This window comes from Phascolarctos cinereus, unplaced genomic scaffold (genome assembly GCF_003287225.1).
Source record: "Phascolarctos cinereus isolate Bilbo 61053 unplaced genomic scaffold, phaCin_HiC Scaffold_726;HRSCAF=1367, whole genome shotgun sequence".
NCBI lineage: Eukaryota > Metazoa > Chordata > Mammalia > Diprotodontia > Phascolarctidae > Phascolarctos > Phascolarctos cinereus.
The window spans coordinates 185,094,006-185,114,498 of NW_027556098.1; the positions used below are offsets into that span (position 1 = coordinate 185,094,006).

The following is a 20,493-nucleotide window of genomic DNA, read 5'->3' on the forward strand; positions in this document are numbered from 1 at the left end:
ACATTTGATCTATGTCAAGTCAGCAAGTTTAGCTAGCATAAGGTAATCTCTTTGAGAGCATCAGGGGCTGTTTTAAGTTTGTCTTTGTATTCCCACACCCTACTATAGTGCCTTGCATGTAGCAAGCACTTAAATGCTTGTTGGATTGTTTTGGGAAACAGGCTACTCAGAAATTGACTTCTTTTTTAGTATTTTTATATTTAGTATAGCCAGTTTTAAAAAATGGGGCCAATTATTTCATGGGTCTGGGGAACTTTCCAGTGAGATTTCCTCTGTGCCTCAGTTTCCTCATATATAAAATTAAGATAATAACACCTTATAGGGTGTTGTGAAAATCAAATGAGTTAACATATAAAGCACTTTGCAAACCTTAAAGCACTATAGAAGCGCTAATTACTATTCAATTTAGGTAGTAAGTAGCCCGAGCCCCCGAGAAGTTGCCGAGAAGTTGCGACATCTTTTTCTTTGGCTTATGACCCCTAACTCTGTTTTTTATCTTCACCATAACCTCCACTGATGTCTTTACTCTTCAGTTCTTTCCGAGGCTGTCACTCCTACACTGACTATACTTTCCTCCTGGTCTTCCCTATCTCACGCCTTGGTTAACCAATTCAACTCTACGCTGTCTTCTCCTCTGTCTTCCCTTTCCTCCTTATCCTATCACTGCTTTTGCCTTGCCAAGCTTTAGCCTTGAATTATTCCCATCTTCTGTTGCTTGTGCTCCTATTCATATGCCACTGCTTGGAGCTGGAGAAAATCTAGAAACTATGTTGATAGGGTCCACTAGCCCTAAAAGCAAAGCTCTGCTTCATTCAGATCCAATTCTGGGGCCAAGTCATCTGGCTCTTAATGTCACTTTCACCACAGCAAGGTAACCCTTTTATGTTGCCTTAAGCTGTTCACTTTTTCATTCTTCCTAAAGCCTCCCATAACTCTCCCTCTGGACCACCTTGTCAGCTGAGGACCTTACCTAAATACTTTGCTGAAAAAATGGAAGCCAGAGCACCCTCTTTTCTCTCTCCTCATGCTGATGCCTTTCCTCACTATCTTTATCCCTTTCTCACATGAAGAGATGACCCTTCTTATCAAGGCAAACCCCTCTGCCTAAACCCTTGATCCCATTCCATCTGTCTTCTCTAGCAGGTTACCACGTCTGTCATCCTTACTTTCACTAATCTTCATCCTGTCCCTGTTTACTGGCTTGCTTCTCTGTAGCCTGCAAACAGGATCCATGTCTCCCCCATACTTAAAAAAAACCCCCACCTGATCCAACTTGACTCCTATCCTATATATTTCAATAGCTAACAATAATTGCTAACATTTATGTAGCACTTACTTTTGTTCCAATTGGGGCAGCTTAGATGGCACTGTGGATAGAGTGCTGGGCCTGGAGTCAGGAAGACCTGAATTCAAATCCAACCACAAGTACTTAATAGCTGTGTGATCCTGGGCAACTCAACCTATTTGCCTTAATGCATTGGAAAAGGAAATGGCGAAGCACTCTAGTATCTTTTCCAAGAAAACCTCGTAGACAGTATGGTCCATGGGGTCACAAAGAGTCAGGTATGACTGAAGAACTGAACAACAACAGCGTCTCCAGTCATGATTCTAACGACTTTACAGTTCTTTTCTCATTTTATCTTCTTACTATTATCTTTGTTTCACAGATGACAAAACTGAGGCAAACAAAAGTTAAGTAACTTGCTTAGGTCACATAGCTAGTATTTGAACTCAGGTCTTCCTGACTGCAAGCCCAGCATTCTATACACTGTACCACCTAGCCATCCTACTTTATTGAAACTGGCTAAAGTCCTTAAGAAAGTGTGTGTTTAGTTCCTCTATTCCCTGTCTCTTAACCTTCTGCAGTTTGGCTTCCTTCCAGTTTCATACAACTGAAACTGCTTCCTGCAAAATTACCAATGGCCTCTCTCAATCTTCATCCTTGTTGACCTCTCTGTAACCTTTGACATAGTCACCCTTTCTTGGATTCTTTTTCCCCTCTGGGTTTTCACGACACTAACTCTGATTCTCTTACCTGTCTGACTCCTCCTCCTCAGTAGTCTTCGATGATTCTTCATTCACTTTCTCTTACATGTCACCCCACTTCCCTTCACATATAGTCTGTTGCCCAAGTCTTGTTAATTCTAGTTTTCCAGAAACTAGCATGTAATTTCCCTTCTCTTTGATGTTGCCACCACAATGGTGAAAGCCTTTGTCACCTCACATTGGACCATTGCAGTAATTCAGTTCAATTTAGGAAGCATTTATTAAATGCAATTCCCTCTCCACAAGGAGTTTATAATCTAAAGAGGGAAGGTCTCTGCCACAAGCTTCCAAGATCAAAAGATAGAACAGTTTTCTCTTGCAGAAGGATGTAGGGAAGGGAGGGTCACAGGGAAGGGTATCAATGGGAGGTCTGAAGCTAAGTCCTAGGTGAGTCTGTTCTGCTTTCGTTTGGAAGGCTTAAAAAAAATTTAGGGTGTCTTTTGGTAGGGCACAGGAGTGTAGAAAGGGTGAGAGACTTGGAGTACTGAGCCAAGGGGCAGAAGCTGAGAGAGCACAGTACTGTAAAATTAACATATGTGTTAGAAAGTCAAATTTTACTTAATGGGATACATAAAGCAAGAACTTTCTGCATTTTCTTTTTTCTTTTCTTTTTATTTTCTCGAGGCAGTTGGGGTTAAGCGACTTGAGCAGGGTCACACAGGTAAGAAGTGTCAAGTGTCTGCTCTGAGACTGGATTTGAACTCAGGTCATCCTGACTCCAGGACCGGTGCTCTATCCACTGCGCCACCTAACTGTCCCTGCATTTGGTTTTAAAGCCCTTTATAACCTGGCTCCTTTCTACCAAATCTTCATAGACTTTACCCTGTACCATGTACTCTAGGATGCAATGACACTGGCTTTCTTGCTGTTCTTCTGTCAAGATAATCTGTCTCCCAACTCCTTATATTTTCACTGGCTTTCCCCCATGCTTGGAATGCCCTGCCTCTTTATCTCTGAATCCTGACTTCCTTCAAGTTTCATCTAAAATCCCTTCTTCTCTTTTTTTTACACAAGTTAAAGAGCTTTATTCCAATGCGGGGGGCTTGCATTTCATCTCTTCTCCTCCTCCTTCTCCTCATCATCATCGCCCGTGCCCGCCCCTCCCTGGCCCTTCTTGGTGTTCTTCTCTTGACCCTGCCAGCCCGGCCGCCCCCGTAGGATGAGCGCAGGGAGAAGTCGATGTGCTTCTGGGAGTTGAGGCGCCCAGTGAAGGAGGGGATGTTCACCACCTGCTTTCGGAGCCTGACGTGCCTCTGGCGGATGAGCACGCGCGCACGGTGGATGGACTTGGCCAGGTCCAGCTTGAAAACCTGCGTCTGCAGGCGCCGCTCCGGAAGTCCTCGATCTTCAGGCCCAGGATGTCGTCCAGCTTCATCTTGCCCTCGTCCAGGACTCCCGATGTGCACCAAGGCGCCGCAGCAGGGCATTGCCTTCAAAGAGCCGCCGGGGGTCCTTCTCCTCTAGCGTTAGCAGCTCCCGCGCCGCAGATCTTGGCCAGCATGAAACTTAACCCGCCACACCTCGCACTTCTTTCGGAGTCCCTACTCACCTGGGGGGAGGAGCGGAGCACGTGGGTGGAAGCGCCCAGCAGGACGCGTGCCTTTCCGGCTGCCGTAGCCTCCCACCCCCACCCCGAGCCCTCCTCCGCGGCCTGGCGCTGACCCAAAATACCTGCTTCTGTGAGAAGCCTTCTCTCCTGAAATTAGCTCCAATATATTTATACCTGTCTCTCTCTGTTATCTGTATCTTGTTGTATGTAGTCATTTTCATGTTGTCTCCCTCTTAAGAATGTGAGCTTTTTGAAATCAGGGACTGGTTTTTGCCTCTTTTTTTTTTTTGGTATCATTAGTGCCTGGAACATAAGAGGCACTTAGAAAATATTTTTGTTAACCTGACTTTTAGATAAGACGATGCCCTGAAAGTATATGCTTATTTTAGAAAATGACCAGATAGGTTCCAGAAAGGTTTTGATTTTGGTTTTTAAGGGGAAATAAGATAACCTTTTAAAAGATTTTTTTTAAACCTGTCGTGCTTTCCTATGATTGGTAGACCATTGTTTTGATATAGAATAAAATTTCCAAGGGTCTTTATATTAAGCCACTACCTTTATGCAGGCCGAATAAAATAAATCCAATAGGGGAAATCACCTTTAAAGTAAATAGAGGTGAAGTTTGTTTGCAATCTTGTTGGTGAAGGATTTTAATGAAGGACGATGATATTGTTGGACTGGATCCTATTCCACTGTAATTCCTTTATTTATAGGGATGCTGTCAATGCATTCTGAGAGAGAACCAGTATATATCATATGGAAATGCTTACACATCTCTTTTGTGCCACAAATATCCTGGCTTTGTGTTAAGAATGCAGATATGAAACCCTTAATTTCTTTTTCTTGTTTTATTGCTCTAGCTCCTATTTCTAGGATTATGTAAAAAACGATGAGAATAATTTTCCTCGTTCCAGATTTATTGGGAAAGTTTGCAGTGTTTCTGCATTACAAATTATATTAACTCTTAGTTTTATATAAATGCTTTTTACTTAATAAAGTCTTTAATATCAGTGCTTTTAAGTTTTTTTTAAACAAATGTTATTTATTAAAGGTTTTTTCCCTTCATATCTTGACATGTTGTTCAGTTGTATGGGGTTCTCTTGGCAAAGACACCGGATTGTTTTACCGTTTTCTTCTCCAGTGGATTAAGGCAAACAGGTTAAGTGACTTGCCCAGTGTCACATAGCTAGCCAGTATCTGAGGCCTGATTTGAACTCAGGTCTTCATGACTCCATGCCCTTCATTCTATTCACTGAACCACATAGCTGCCTCTTATCTTGATATAATCCCATGGTTTTTGTTGTTATCCATATCTTATGTATTTTAAGAATTTTTAAAATTTCATTTTTCTTAATTACTTTGTAAAAACAATTTTTAACATCTCTTTTTTTAAAATTTAATTTTTGAGTTCCACATTCCCTCTCTCTCCCTTTCCACGAGAAGGCAAGCACTTTAATACAGATTGTACATGTGTAGGCATGTAAATAACATTTCCGTATTAGCCATGTTGCCAAAGAGAACACAGATCATCCTACCCCAAATACCGTCCCCCCAAAAAAAAAGAAAGTTTAAAAAGTATGCTTTGACTTACATTCAGTTTCCATCAGTTCTTTCTGTAAAAGTGGCTATCATTTTTCATCATAAGTCCTTCACAATTGTCTTGTATTATTATGTTGCTGAGAATAGCCAAGTCATTCACAGTTGATCATCGTACAGTATTGCTATTACTCTACAGTGATCTGGCTCTGCTTACTTCACTTTGCATCAGTTCATGTAAGTCTTCCCAAATTTTTTTGAAACCACCCTGCTTGTCATTTCTTATTGAGCAATAGAATTCTATTACTGTGCCACAACTTGTTCAGCCATTCCCCAATTGATGGTCATCCCTTCAATTTCCAGTTCTTTGCCACCACTAAAAGAGCTGCTATTAATTTAATATTTTGTACATATGGGACTGTTTCCTTTTTCTTTGATGTCTTAGCTGTATCATTGAGGTTAAAGAGTATGCACAGTTTTATAGCCCTTTGGACATAGTTCCAAATTTAAACATTATGATGCTAATGATCCTAATGAATCATTTTTGCATTCATGTTATAATTCTAACTTGGTCTTAATAAGTTTTTGGATATAATATAATTTCTTTGATATTATTTGATATATTTATGTTAATATTTGTTAGTAATATTCTATTGCTCTTTCTTTATCCCTCCCTGGTCTAGGAATCTGGACCCATTCAACAATTAATGAGCTATGTGACTAGAGAAGCAAGTTATTTAAACTCCTTGAATAAGTTTCCTCATCAGTGATATGAGGATAATAATAACCTACAGTATCTTCTTCATAGAATTGTTAAGAGGCATAAATTAGATTAGGTCAGTAAAGCATTTTGCTAATTTAAAAGACTGATATAAATATGTTATTAATCGTCTATAGGGATATGGCAAAAATATAGTCAAATTCCTGGGCAGAACCTAGGTATAGTATATGTTATTTCCCTGACCTATCACCTACTAGGTTAGCAAACCTGCCAAAAAGGGAAATAATTTGTTTGACTTGTTTTTGATGAGCCCATAAAGTCTTTTAGTGCTTTCTTCCTTGTTCTAATAAGCCATGACCATAATAATATGTCCTAAAATTTTGCCAGAAATTGTAAGTCAAGATCATTGGTCTATAGTTTGAAGAATCTGCATTCCTTTACAGAAAAAAATGGGCTGAAGTTTGCTTGTCTCTAGTACTATGCACCTTTTCCATTGAATTTGATGTTTTGATTTGGATGACTCCACTACTATTGAGTGAAAGGGATTAGTTGAGGGAAAAATTCAGCAAGAGGACAGGCATGTTCTTTTTGCAAAAGTGGAATGCAAGGGGCAGCTAGGTGGCGCACTGGAGAGAGCACCAGCCCTGTATTCAGGAGGACCTGAGTTCAAGACCTCAGACACATTAACACTGTGTGACCCTGGGCAAGTCACTTAACCCCATTGCCTAGACCAAAAAAAAAAAAAAGATGGAATGCAGGATTAGACTTCACAAAATGTCCCTTTTGACTACTGGCTTTTTTTTTTTTTGAAAGCAGTCTTGGGGGACTTCCTTACCTGAAATGGAATATCTCAAAAACCTTCTGAAAGAACTGAGCCCTTCCCTGGGAGAAGGTGGGGAAAGATGAAAATGCTTATTTTAATAGGAGGGGCTGCTGCTTAGAAGTTTAAAATGCGAATTGTTACTTTGAGTTTCATATTAAAAACTCCCATTTTCAGAGGATATATAACCAGGCAGTTCTCAGATGAAAAAATTAAAGCCATCTATAGTCATATGAGAAAATGCTCTAAATTACTATTGATTAGAGAAATGCAAATCAAAACAACTCTGAAGTGCCACATCACACTTACCAGATTGGCCAAGAGGACAAAACAGGAAATTGAGAAATGTTGGAGATGTGGGAAAATTGGAACACTAATGCATTGTTAGTGGAGTTGTGAAATGATTCAACCATTTTGGAGAGCCATTTGGAACTATGCCCAAAGGGCTATAAAAATGTGCATGCACTTTGATACTCAGCAATAGCACTTTTAGGGCTGTATCCCCAAAGAGATAATAAAAATGGGAAAAGGACCCACATGTACAAAAATATTTATAGCAGCTTTTTCTGTGGTACCAAAGAATTGGAAACTGAGGGGTTGCCCATCAACTGGGGAATGGCTGAACAAGTTGTGGTATATGAATGTGATGGAATACTGTTGTATCCCATACTATTAAAATGATGAGCAGGGGGACTTCAGAAAAACCTGGAAAGAGTTTTATGGTCTGATGCTCAGTGAAGTGAGCAGAATCAGGAGAACGTTGTACACGGTAACAGCCACATTGTGTGATGACTAACTTTGATAGACTTAGGCCTTCTCAGCAATGCAAAGATCTAAGAGTCTCAAAAGTCTCATGATGGAAAATGCTATCCGCATCCAAAGAAAGAACTATGGAGTTTGAACAGATCAAGCTTACTATTTGCCCTTTTTTCCCCTTCTGTTTTGTTTCCTCTTTCTTGTGGTTGCATCTATTGGTTCTAATTTGTCCTTATGACTTGATTAATGTGAAAATATATTTAATAGGAATGTATATGTAGAGCCTGTATCTGATTATGTGCCCTGTCTTGGGGAGAGGGGGGGAGAAAAATTTTAAACTCAAAAGCTTATGGAAGTGATTTCTGAAAAATCAAAATAAATTAATTTTTAAAAAAAGAACTCCCATTTATCTGAACAACCAGTCAAAAAGGATCAAATACTCTGGCATTGGGAATTCTGAATACAAGCAAAAAGATAGTTTCTCCTCTCAAGGAGTTTACATTCTAATGGGAGAAGACTACATGCAAAAGGTAATTGAAAAGAGTTTTTGTCCTTCTGGGTCCTTTCGAGTTAAATGCCTCCTTTTGAGCAATACCTCCTAGGTGGTATTGCTTAGTTATAGCTTATACAGAATTACTGACTTTGTGGTTATAGTTCCAAATTGGCATTCTGGAATAGTTGGGCCACTTCACAACTTTAAGAATAGTTCATAGGAATAGTGTGACTGTCCTTCAGAAATTGTCGTTTTCATCAATCTTATGCTTCTGAGATGGTTGTTTTAATTTTCCCCTTTTGAACAAATGGAGCAGTAAGAGTCATTGTTCTTAATCTCTGCAGGAATGAATAAATGTCACTGTCTAGTCCATCCTTCTTTGTCCCTTGAATTGTAATTTCTCACTAGAACAAGTCAGAAAGTAGATGCAAATAAGGTTCAGAATGTACTTTTTTTGTTATGAAAATATCATAGTTTCCAGAAACAAATGCATATTGTTCAGAATTGTGCTGAACTATTTGTCCTCAAAGTACAGCAGCTGTCGTGATGTGATGATATGGTACTCTACATGTTTAACATGAGAATGAATGCAATGGGAAAGTATTTGGGAAATTGTTTTGGAGGCAGTTGAAAGCAGTGACTGAGTAATTTATGAACATTGTCTTAAATATTTACTTCTTTGTCACAGTACCTTGCACATATTTTCAAGAAATAATTTGTTGGTTGAGTGAAACATTCAAAAGAATATTCATTATATAGAATTTTCTTTAGGCTAAATAGGAAGGAGTGGGTAAATATTTGTCAAAAACAAAAACAGAACCTGTTGTTGAACTTAGAAGTTTCCTCACAAGTCTTCATATTTCCAGTGTTTCTTCCGTGGCAAAATATGACAATTGTTTGATGAGTTCTTCTCCGTTTTCCTTTTCTGCCCATCCGTTTTTACTGATCTTGGATGTTATTTTTTGTTGAACTAGTTTAATTTATATTTTAAAGTAGCATTTTAATAAATATAGACTGAAATTTTAAGTTAATTGTAGAGTTATGCTAGAAATCTGGAACCAAAGGTTTTGTTTATTCTTTTCTTTCTCTTACTGGTTTATTAATCTCAAATCCTTTCTTACCCTCCCTTCTCAGTTGAAACTGAATGTAGAAATGGAATTTTAGAGCTAGAAAGAACGTTATATATAGATTATGTGTTGAAGCAAGAATGGAAACTTCCAAGGCCAAGCCCATTGTATTTTTAGGCAATGCCTAACTTATTAGGAGTTTCTCTTTATGTTGCTCTGTGTGCCTTCATGCAGCCTTTAGTCCAGGCCTGCACAACATCCACTTGTGCCTTAGCAGCCTAGGAAAAATGTAGGGTTGCTACTGCATATTCTCCTGTTTGTCATGTGACCCGCAGCAATCAACCATCATCAGTCTGTCTCTAGTTTTGACTTATCTGTGGCCTGAAGTTTAACCTATTTTAATTTTGGCCCCTGCCTACTGCCAACTTGTGCAAGTCTGCTCTAGTCAATCATTGGTCCTAGTTCCATCTTTCAGAATAAGACTTAACTGTACTTCCATAAAACAGTCATTTAAATATTTCATATTTAATAATAATCATAAGAGTCAGGATCACCTAGATTCAGGTCCCACATCTGATACTTAACTGTGTGACCCTGGGAAAGTTTCATTTAACCTCTAAACTTTTGATTCCTCATCTGTGAAATCAGAAGGTTGAACTATTTGGCCTCTAATGGATTTTAAGTTTATGATCTTATTCTTGACATTTTTCCCTGTTTTAAAACTTTCATTTTGATTGTTCACTATGCCATTAATTTGGGCTTTCATTTGCCAGGCACTGTGCTAAGTGCTTTACAACTATCATCTCATTTGATCCTCACAACATACCCATTTGACAGTTGAGACATCTGAGGTAGATGGTAGTGAAGTGACTTGCCCAGTGTCACACAAATGGTATCTGAAGCTGAATTTGAACTCTGTTCTTCCTGACTTCAGGCCTCTATTCACTGTGCCACCTAATTGCCTCCTAGTATGCATTATTATAATTCCTGATTGTTTACAGGCAGATGAAGAAGTAACTGTCTGTCTGAGCACTGGCATAACTTTAGACAGACTCATACATCAGTTTGACTGCAGGGTGTTGAATTTTTTGTTCAGGGAAACTCTTAAAAATCAAGGAGCTGTGTTGTAGATTTTTAATCTGAGCATCCACCCATATAAAATTGGACATCCCTTGGAGTAATTTGTTTTAAATTTAACAATCTTGACAAAAAATGACTGAATAAACCAATTGAGAACTCAAATTTTAAGTAAAATAACAGAGTCTAAGCAGCTATTTACATTTTGAAGGAAAAAACCATTCAACAAAATAACAGATGTCAGCTCATTTGCTCAATAACACCATCTCATTTCTTTTCCTTCTGTGTACTTACAGAATTTAGAATTGGAATGGTTTTTTTTCCTTATTTTACAGATGAGGATACTAGGTATATAGAGGTAAATGACTTGTTCAAAGTCACACAAAGCTGGGATTTGAACCTAAGTCCTCTCATTTCTAATTCACAGCTTTTTGCACTGTTATATGTTACCTTTGTTTTAATTTGGTCTGTGCCTACCTCACAAGTGTTGAGTTTTGTACTGCTTCTTAGTTTACTTTCTATATAATCCTAAATTTTGTAGTTGCTAGAAAAGTCTTTTATACACACTTGGAGTGTATCATCTAAAAGGATTGCTTTGGGTAACTGTTACAGAGAACTCCTGTAGCTACTCTCCCTGGCTGCTCCTGAGTGCTTTTCGCTTTTGCTTATAAAGACACTACTTTTTCTTGGGAACACCACCCGTGCTGATTCATAACGTCTGTTCAGTGATGTTTCACCTTGCTGTAGTGTAGTTGATCAATTTGGGAATCGCTGGCAACATAAGTAACAATGTGGTAGTGTGAAAAAGAACATAGAATCAAAAATTTAATATCTAGTTTTTAGGATCAATTCTAACATTTAGTGATCTGTGACCTTAACAAGTCTTCTTTGTATTATGTCATTTGTCATAAGCGATCCTCACTTTGCTTATCTGAAAAATGAAGAAACCAATAATGTACATTTAAATTATGAGCTCTAATGTGTAAGTGAAATAATACATGTGAAAATACTTTGAAAACCAAAAGGTACTAAAACCTAAAAAAATGGTGGAGTGGGAGGAGTAGGTGGTAGTCATAATAATTTCCAAGAGTTAAGAATGCAGCACTTTCTCATGGAGTTCTGCCCAAAGTGCCGTACTGTTAGCTTGAATATTGATGGAAATTCCTCTTCTCACAGCCAGGCCATAACATCCCAATGTGGTATTCCAAATTGGAATTCTAAACATAGAAATTGTTTTACATTGTGACTGATCTGCCTGGAGTTATAGCCCTGTTGGTATTTAACCAAGTTTTTGAAGGCTGGCTTAAATTATTATATGTAAAGTTCTTCCAGTGGGCAAAGTAATTTCTCAGTTGCAGACAAGGGATTTAGAGCAACCTTAACAACCTTTTTAAAGCTAAGGCCTTCCTGTGGTTGGAGAAACCCCAGTACTTACACACATGGAACTGCTGGGGCATTAATCTCTTTACCTTTGTGGCTAGAAACTCTTTTTTTCTACTTGCTACATTTTACATTTTCTCATTTCAGGTGATTATCTTTGTAATAGGAATCAGTCTTAGTACAAACCCTCAGAAGGCAGAGTTCTTATCTTACTCAGTTCTGTTCTCTTTCTTCATCCATCCGTAAATATATGTTAATTGAATAAGTGAGTGAATAATGAATGAGTGGATATAATTGGATATTTAAATATGTATTTCTTTACAGATATTGAAGCACAGATTCGAGAAATCCAAGGGAAGAAGGCAGCTCTTGATGAAGATCAAGGAGTTGGTCTTGATTCTACAGGTTATTATGACCAAGAAATTTATGGTGGTAATGATAGCAGATTTGCTGGTTACGTGACATCAATTGCTGCAACTGAATTAGAAGATGTAAGTTTAAAATAGAAATGTCTTTTTGTTGATTTGGAAGAAACAGTAAGCAATTTCTTCTATTTGCTTTAATCATAAGAGTTTCAGTTTTATTTGAAATGTTTCTGTAAGCTTTCAAGTAGAAAGGGGCAAAGTATAGTTATTTTTTCACCTCATTTTAAAAAATTCTGGCTCATTACTTGCTATTCTTTTAAGTTAAATTGCTTTTTATATAATTTTGGGTATTTTTCATGGAAAAAAATTTTGGTTGATACTTAAAAATGACAAGTCTCCAGTTATCACAAATGGGCACTTGGGCCTTCCATGATTGTTAGGGTGACTGCATTCTCATACTCTGAGACAGTAAGGTTATTGTTCTGTGTAATTGAGACTGAAGGAAGTTTTCTTATACATTAAAAATAATGTTTGAGAGATCACAAGGCACATCAAAGTTTTATAATATTTAAAAATCATAAAATTTTCCTGAAAAGGGCCTCCAGCATTATGTTAGTAGCATAATATAATTTGTTTCTTCTCACTATAATAGTGCTTCCTCATTATAGTTCAAGTAAGAAAAAAGGCTTGAAAATATTTTGAATTCGTCAATTCTGTGTACATCCCTTCTACTTTTAAATTAGTTGAGACATTTTGTTGCAAAATTTTTTTTTGTGATAGGATGATGATGACTACTCCTCATCTACTAGCCTGCTTGGCCAGAAGAAGTCAGGATACCAACCCACAGTGGCATTGCTTAATGATATACCACAGTCAACAGAACAGGTAACATTTTCTTTTATGTAGCTAAAGAAATGGAAATACCTCATTTTTAAAAAATGTCTTGAATTGAGACTTTTACATTTGTAAACTGTGAACTTCTTGTGAAGATATAAGGTGTGCAAAACATGGATATTTGTTTTGAACCCTTTTCTTTATTCAAACTCTCCCCCATGGGGATTTTATTGTTTTAAAAATATATAATTTCACTCATTTGTAAGGATATAAAAATTGATTAATTATAGATTCTTTATTTCTGCAGTATGACCCATTTGCTGAACACCGTCCTCCAAAGATTGCAGATCGTGAAGATGAATATAAAAAACACAGACGAACTATGATAATTTCTCCAGAACGTCTTGATCCTTTTGCAGATGGTAATTCACTCCCACTTTTCTATAAGTCTTGTAAAATTTATTTGTATGAAGTTGTCTTTAGCCCTTTGATTTTTTTTGGCATGCTTATGAATTTAGTTTTTCTTTTTAAACAGCCCCATGTTATAGATTTGTATAGATTTTGAAGTCACAGATGCCATATTCTTCATGTTTATAATACAAGTTTTCTTTCTAGGTAGAAGGACAAGAAAATAATGAGCCAATGCCATAGAAACGCAAAGGGTTAAAGGTTTTTCTTTTCATTTTGTTTTGGGTTACGCATACTGTACTTTGAACAAAATGTGTGTGTTTCTGCTCAAAATATTTTCAAGTCTTTGAAAACTTTGAAAGTTTTCATTTCCAAATCTTAGAATTTTACAATTATTTGTTTTCTCAGCATAGAGCCCATTGCTCTAATCTAGCTCAGTAACGCACCTACTTTGCTTTAAGCAAAAGTTAAAACAAAAGTATGTATACAAAGACTTGGATCCTTTTAATAGTTGGAGTCTGTTTTGCTAATTTTAGTATGCAAGTCAGTTCAAGGGGCATAGTGGGCCTGATGGAAGCTTTCCTCAGGTGAGTGAGTTTCACAATCAAAATAAGGTGCCTGTTTCTTGAAATTAGACTCTGTTGCAGGTTTTACAAATTAGAATTTCTGCCTGCATGAATTAGTAGGGATTTTTTTTTTACTTGCTTAATTGTAATTGCTTTAAACATGTATGTCAGAATTCACAGGCCCATACTAACTGTCCTTAATTTCTTTCCTACAGCAGTACTGCTATATGCCAGTCCTGTCTGCATTCTTAAGGGTGCAGTTCAACACATCCTGTGTAGATTATGGTGAAAAAGTATTCCAAAGGAAGTCTTATCAAAGCTAGTGTCAGAATGACACTGCCAATTGGGCATGGTCTTCAGCATAGCAAATGTTTAAGAATTTCATTTCCCCCCCAAATTGTGATGCTATACTATTTGTATAGCACATTTTCCCATTTCTAAGAGTAGTGTGCCTCTATGCATCTTGTTCTTATTGGGCTTCTTTAAAATATTTTGAAGTTTAAAGCACAAATAATGAAATTTCAGGAATAGAATTACACATCTCATTTTACACAACCTTGTGTGTGTGTGTATCATAGTAATTGTAGATGTAACGTATTTCACGTAATTTGTAATTTTGCTTTCGCAAAAGAAAATGTAAAAATTTTCTACAACGTGTCATGGGAATAAAAAAAAAGAAGCCCTCTTATAACATGGCACTTGAATACAAATGTAGAAGTGTTTCAATCAGATTTACCAAAATATAACTGTATTCTAGAACTTTATGTGATGCACTGATCTAGGCTTAGTTAATGAAAGTCAGGATTTCAACAGCTTGCACAGGTAATGTTTTGAATATAAATATCTATCCAAAGTGTTACTAATGGTAAAGAGATAATTTTCTAGGCTGCTATTCTGCTGCTTGAAGTCAGAACTGCTGGTGGAGACAAAGGCACGAAAGTGTACGTATTCCGGATTAGCAACCCAGGAACCCATCACTTCTGAAGACTCTTAACTGTGTTTTGTCATTTTATTGTTTTATCTGCATTAAAGTACTTGTTTTAAACTGCAGTAGTTATGTTTGTGTTCAAACAGGTTAAATTGATCAGCAAACTCAATAAAAAGTAAGATGTGTAATTATTAAAGTTTTCAATTAAAAAAAAGTAAAATTAAGTGAATATGGAATAACATATTATTAGAGCAGGGCAGATAAATCATTTGAATTTAATTATTTTTTATTCATTGTGCTCCTGTCCTGTTGCTGTTATTTTCTGCAGGAGGCAAGACACCTGATCCTAAAATGAATGCTAGGACATATATGGATGTTATGCGAGAACAGCATTTGACTAAAGAGGAGGTGTGTTAAATTTTTTTTTCTTAAAATTTTATGGTTATAGAGATTAATAAGGGAGGTTGATATCAAGGTAATTTATAGTATATTGAACAATACGCTTTAAAATTATACTATGATTTATAAAATTTTAAAAGAAAGATCCTTCTGAAAAATAGAAAGTATATTGACTTTTTATGGACAGAGAAGACTGGTTGAAGGCATACTTCCAGAAAAACCTTTCTCAACAAGTGGAATGGCCTCCCCCAACACATGTGTGGTGATGGTTGGAAGAGATTATTTTGTTTAGAGAGTGGACCTAAAGAAACATAAGGGAAGGATAAAGAAAGGGAAGATTGAAGATATATTGGACAAGTGGTGGGAAGTGTGGGTAATAACAGTACTAACAGTTGAGAACAGTACTAAAGTTAATTTTGAGGAATAAATTTTCATCATTAATCTTATTTTTTAGAGGGAAATTAGGCAACAGCTAGCAGAAAAAGCTAAAGCTGGAGAACTTAAAGTTGTCAATGGTGCATCATCCCAGCCTCCTTCAAAACGCAAAAGGCGTTGGGATCAGACAGCTGATCAGACTCCTGGTGCAACTCCAAAAAAGCTCTCAAACTGGGATCAAGCAGAGGTAATTCTCCAGTTCTGCCCTCCTTCATATCCTTCCTGTGGCCTCTCTTTTTTTTTCTGTTAGGGAGTAGTAAATATTCATTTTGAAATGTTGAATATGCTGTTAACAGTAATGTCAAGTAACAGGGCACTTACTCATTGTGTAGAATGGATAGCCATATAAAATAGATCTTTCCTTCCCCTCTATAGAGATAGTTTAGATTTCTGGAATGAGATAAACCTCTAAAATGGTCCTTAGTATGTAATTTGGTGCATAGTCATTTTATGAAACCTAAAATTAAATTTAGTAGTGGAGTAGAATTTGTATTGTTCTTGGTGGTAGTTGGATGACAGGAGAGAATTTATTCTGTTAATCTCAGTCTTATTTTTGGGTGACCTGACTCTACCCTGTGGATAAAATCCAGTTACTTAATTTTGAAACCTAAAAGGAGAAATTTTCGTTTCATTGTACTGTGCTATATTCATGCATATGAAAATAAGCAACAATTACTGGTTTCTTTCTGTAAAACATCGTTATCTCTTAGGCTGATCATCAGATGGGGAAGGATTGAATAAGCATTTATATAGTGCCTGCTATGTGCCAAGTACTTTTTACAAATGTTATGTCATTTGATTCCCCTGTCCACCCTCCTCCCTTAGCTGTAGAAAGAGATTTGCTTATAAACCACCCTCTCCTTCATTTAAGGATGGGTTGGAGATTGCTGCTAGAAGACCTGTCTTTGGAAACTTTCTGTGTTTGTTATTAGTAGATACTACCTTTTGAACAGAACTGTGAAGAAAATGCTTTATAAACTGTCAGGTACATTAAGAGTAGATTTTTAGCAATTATTTTGAAGTTTTGAATTTCCACTTAGTCTAAACTATAAGTACTGTTTAGAGAATGGGCATGTCTGCTTTTCTACCTTAACTTCTAATAAAATCAATAGAGTGAAAAGTGTGTTTTTAATGAGTCTCATAACATTTCTTTGTAGAAGTCAAAGCTAAAATTATATGTTAACATATGATTGAAAATTTTTTTAGACTCCTGGGCATACACCTTCCTTGAGGTGGGATGAAACACCTGGTCGTGCAAAGGGTAGTGAGACACCTGGAGCAACACCTGGCTCAAAAATATGGGATCCTACTCCTAGCCACACCCCAGCAGGAGCTGCTACTCCTGGACGTGGTGATACACCTGGTCATGCAACACCAGGCCATGGAGGTGCAACTTCAAGTGCACGTAAAAACAGATGGGATGAGACCCCTAAAACTGAGAGAGGTGTGTTTTAGATCAAGTGCTTTAATTAAGAAAGCAGACTTGGTGGGGGCAGCTAGGTGGCACATTGGATAGAGCACCAGTCCTGAAGTCAGGAGGACCTGAGTTCAAATCCAGCCTCAGACCAAACACTTGACATTTACTAGCTGTGTGACCCTGGGAAGTCACTTAACCCCAATTGCCTTAAAAAAAAATTAAAAAAAAGAAAGCAGATTTGGGTGGCTTATGAAATATATTGATTTGCTGAGTAATAATGGAAAGTTATTTTGACCATGGAATTAGTATTATGTGGTCTCCGGCATAAAGGAGTAGCAAGTAACTCTTACGGTTGAGTGAAGTTTGATTGCATCATGGCCTTGTTTTCCTACTTTGGATAGGCTGAAAATTAATTTGATTGTGAAACAATATTATGATCTTTACTGTGTTTCCTTTTGTGTAGGTGACCTAGATCTCCCTTAGTCTAACTTAAGAAACTGTTATAACAAATTTCTAAGAAATATTTTCTGTGACATTACTAAGGTTTAATAGCAACTAGGCTGATGCTGGACTTGGAATCAGGAAGAACCAGGTTCAAATTCAGCCTCAGTTAAAGTTAGAGTAACAATTCTGGGCAAGTCACTTAGCCTCTCTCTAACTCAATTTCCTTTTCTGTGAAACGGGGAATATAATAGCACCTACTGCCAAGTGTTGTGAGGATAAAATGAAACACTTGTGAAGCACTTACATTTTCCTCTTCCTCTTTCCCTCTGTCTCCCCCTCGGGTGGGGGAAGGGGGGGGATGAGCAGCGGTGCCCTATCACTATATAACCTGAGGGGATAGAATGAAAAAATCTGTTCTTGGAAATTTTTTTCTCTAGCTTTTAGTTGTCATTTTACCGCTAGAGCTGAAGATTAGTTTCCATCGAAACTTAAGATATTCTAAAATTTGTATTGCTTAAGTAAACTGAAATTGTGTGTTTGGTTTTGTTTTTTAAAAGATACTCCTGGTCATGGAAGTGGGTGGGCTGAGACTCCTCGTACAGATCGTGGTGGAGATTCAATTGGTGAAACACCGACTCCTGGAGCAAGCAAAAGAAAGTCACGTTGGGATGAAACACCAGCTAGTCAGATGGGTGGGAGCACTCCTGTTTTGACTCCTGGTAAAACACCAATTGGTACACCTGCTATGAACATGGCAACACCTACTCCAGGTACTTATTGGAACTATATTTTATATCTGTTTAAGATAATATGTGTTTTACTATCAATTCCAGTTTATGGCTTTGCATTTTTGTTTTTCTGAATGTGGTTCATAAGAAAATTTTAGTGCTATGCAGAATATTTGATTGAGTTTTGGTGATAGATTTAGTTGATGTGATGAATGCAGTTGAAAATATAATTTATCTGTAGTTTATGGATTTGATATTCTATATCTTATCTGTTTTAAGAGCCTTGGTAATAAGTCTCAAAGTTAATATTAGGTGTCTTGTTAAGTGTCTTTTTGCTTAATATACAGGTCACATAATGAGCATGACCCCTGAACAGCTTCAGGCATGGAGATGGGAGAGAGAAATTGATGAGAGAAATCGTCCACTTTCTGATGAAGAGCTGGATGCTATGTTCCCAGAAGGATATAAGGTAATAGCATAATAAAGTAAACTTTTTTATATGTAGCTTCTTTCCTTTGGGATTTGAATTTTATTTTATTACTTGTTTATTTTTTTATTTATTTTTTTTTTTTGGGCAGTTGGGGTTAAGTGACTTGCCCAGGGTCACACAGCTAGTAAATGTCAAATGTGGTCTGAGGCTGGATTTGAACTCAGATACTCCTGACATTAGGGCCTGTTCTGTATCCAATGCCCCACCTATCTGCCCCTTGAATTTAATTTTTAAAGAAGCCTGCATAAAACCTTTTGATTGGCTGTTATTTGCCTTGAATCTCTAAAGCCTACACTCCCTAATATTTTCTCCTTAGCCCACACATCTAACCATAATGTTTCAAGTTAATCCTTCAAAGGTAAATTTCTCTGAAAATTGACCCCAAAGGGAAAGATGAGGTAAAGCATAATACATTACTTTAAATCCTGTACTTTGATGTACATGTAATTTTATGAGCACTTTATAGTCTGTCATGTATTAAATAAGATCAGATCGCCTGGTTATTTGTAAGTTGTAGTTATCAGCTAAATGAAGATTGCTTTCTAAAGTATCAAAGCAATAAGACTGAGCTTTGCTTTAGCTAGCTAATTATCCATTTATTTCTTCCTAAGGTGTTTTTTTTTAAAGCATTCCTTTTTTGAAAAAATTTGAGTTCCAGATTTTCTTCTTACCTCCTGTCCCTTTCTCACCCATTGAAAAAGTAAGCGATACGATATAGATTATTCAGCTATTTATTTTAAATTCCTTTTAATACTTGCCATGTATGTGACCAGAAAAGTGTTGAGGCTGGTCAGAAAAGCAAAAAGAAGTTGCTTCTCAAGGTTTCATCTACAATCCAGAGATTCTTTGCAGTGATATCAAGATACTAGAAAGAAAGGAAGATGAGGTTTTAACCCTGTCTTTATCCAGAAAAGATTGGAAAAACTTTCTTTGTATGGAAACTGTTTAGGACAGTATCTTTAAGGTAGAACTGTAGGAAAAGGACGAGTTCTTCAATCATATAATTTGATCATATCAGCTTTTTTTTCTTGGCTGTGGGAATTTAGAGTAAGCTTGCTACTTAAAAAGTCCAAAAGTTGCAGCACTTTCTCAGGTCATATTTATTAGGTACCTAACCATATTGGGTCTTATTGGTATTTTCTCTTACATGAGCGGTTAAGACTTAGGAGGAATCTTTACTTAATTTTAAGAACTTCTGAAACATCTAAGCATGGAATCAGGTGTTCCCCACGAAAGGTTGTCCATACCAACACCATTTTACAATAATGCATTACGACCAGTCTTTATACCTCATTCTTACTATGGTATCTGCTTCTACATGTCATTTTGCATTTTATAAAAACAGTTAATGATATTAGATTGCATATGCTTAGGCCTTTTCATAGGAGCTTGAAAAATTAATCTTTTAAACTAAAAAAACTTAAAATTATTTTTGTATTCCGATTTGATTCTGTGTCTGGTTTTATAATTAACCTCTGCATTTTATTAGTAAAATTCTTCTCAAAGCCCATGCAGAATTTTGTATTCTTTTTTATCTTTTACTAAAAATAATCTCAATGAATGTTTGTAGTTAAATTATGGGTTTTAAAAATGTAGCATGGAAGTGGATGGACTCTTGGTATGGATAATTTGTAAAAATTGATGCTATTCATAAAATAAACCCTCAGAGTTCTCAGTTAGAATTGTCATTTTTGCAAGTAGTTTGACAATCTGTTTTTAGAAATTATTTTTTGATTCTTTGTAAAAAAAAAAAATACCAGAGGGGCAGCTAGGTGGTGCAGTGGATAGAGCACCAACCCTGGAGTCAGGAGGACTTGAGTTCAAATCTAGCCTCAGACACATAATACTTACTAGCTGTGTTACTCTGGGCAAGTCACTTGACCCCAGTTGCCTCACCAAAAAAAAAATACTAGAAAGTGGCATTTCCATGAAAAAACATGAATTTATGCAGTTCCTGTTCTAATTTTTGGAGATGTATGCCTGCTTTTGTTTAAATTTTTTAAATTGATGGAATCTTTTTTAAGATATATATTT

At 36.8% G+C, this 20,493-nt stretch overlaps 1 protein-coding gene and 1 pseudogene across 5 annotated transcripts in view; one reads left to right on the forward strand and one right to left on the reverse strand.

The window, feature by feature from the left end:
* The window catches only part of SF3B1 (splicing factor 3b subunit 1), a 46,550-nt gene that overhangs the window by 7,976 nt on the left and 18,081 nt on the right, over positions 1-20,493 (forward strand). For 3 of the 5 annotated variants that reach the window (XM_020993516.2, XM_020993518.2, XM_078146916.1), the window contains exons 2-9: positions 11,770-11,936; positions 12,591-12,695; positions 12,952-13,066; positions 14,875-14,954; positions 15,400-15,567; positions 16,587-16,824; positions 17,799-18,011; positions 18,317-18,438. In XM_020993516.2, the coding sequence (XP_020849175.1) occupies positions 11,770-11,936; positions 12,591-12,695; positions 12,952-13,066; positions 14,875-14,954; positions 15,400-15,567; positions 16,587-16,824; positions 17,799-18,011; positions 18,317-18,438 (1,208 nt within the window). Of the gene's footprint in view, positions 1-11,769; positions 11,937-12,590; positions 12,696-12,951; positions 13,067-14,503; positions 14,664-14,874; positions 14,955-15,399; positions 15,568-16,586; positions 16,825-17,798; positions 18,012-18,316; positions 18,439-20,493 lie in introns of those variants that run through there. The other 2 variants (XM_020993520.2, XM_020993519.2) reach the window with 2 other exon arrangements.
* Positions 3,097-5,461, reverse strand: LOC110213283 (small ribosomal subunit protein uS4 pseudogene; annotated as a pseudogene).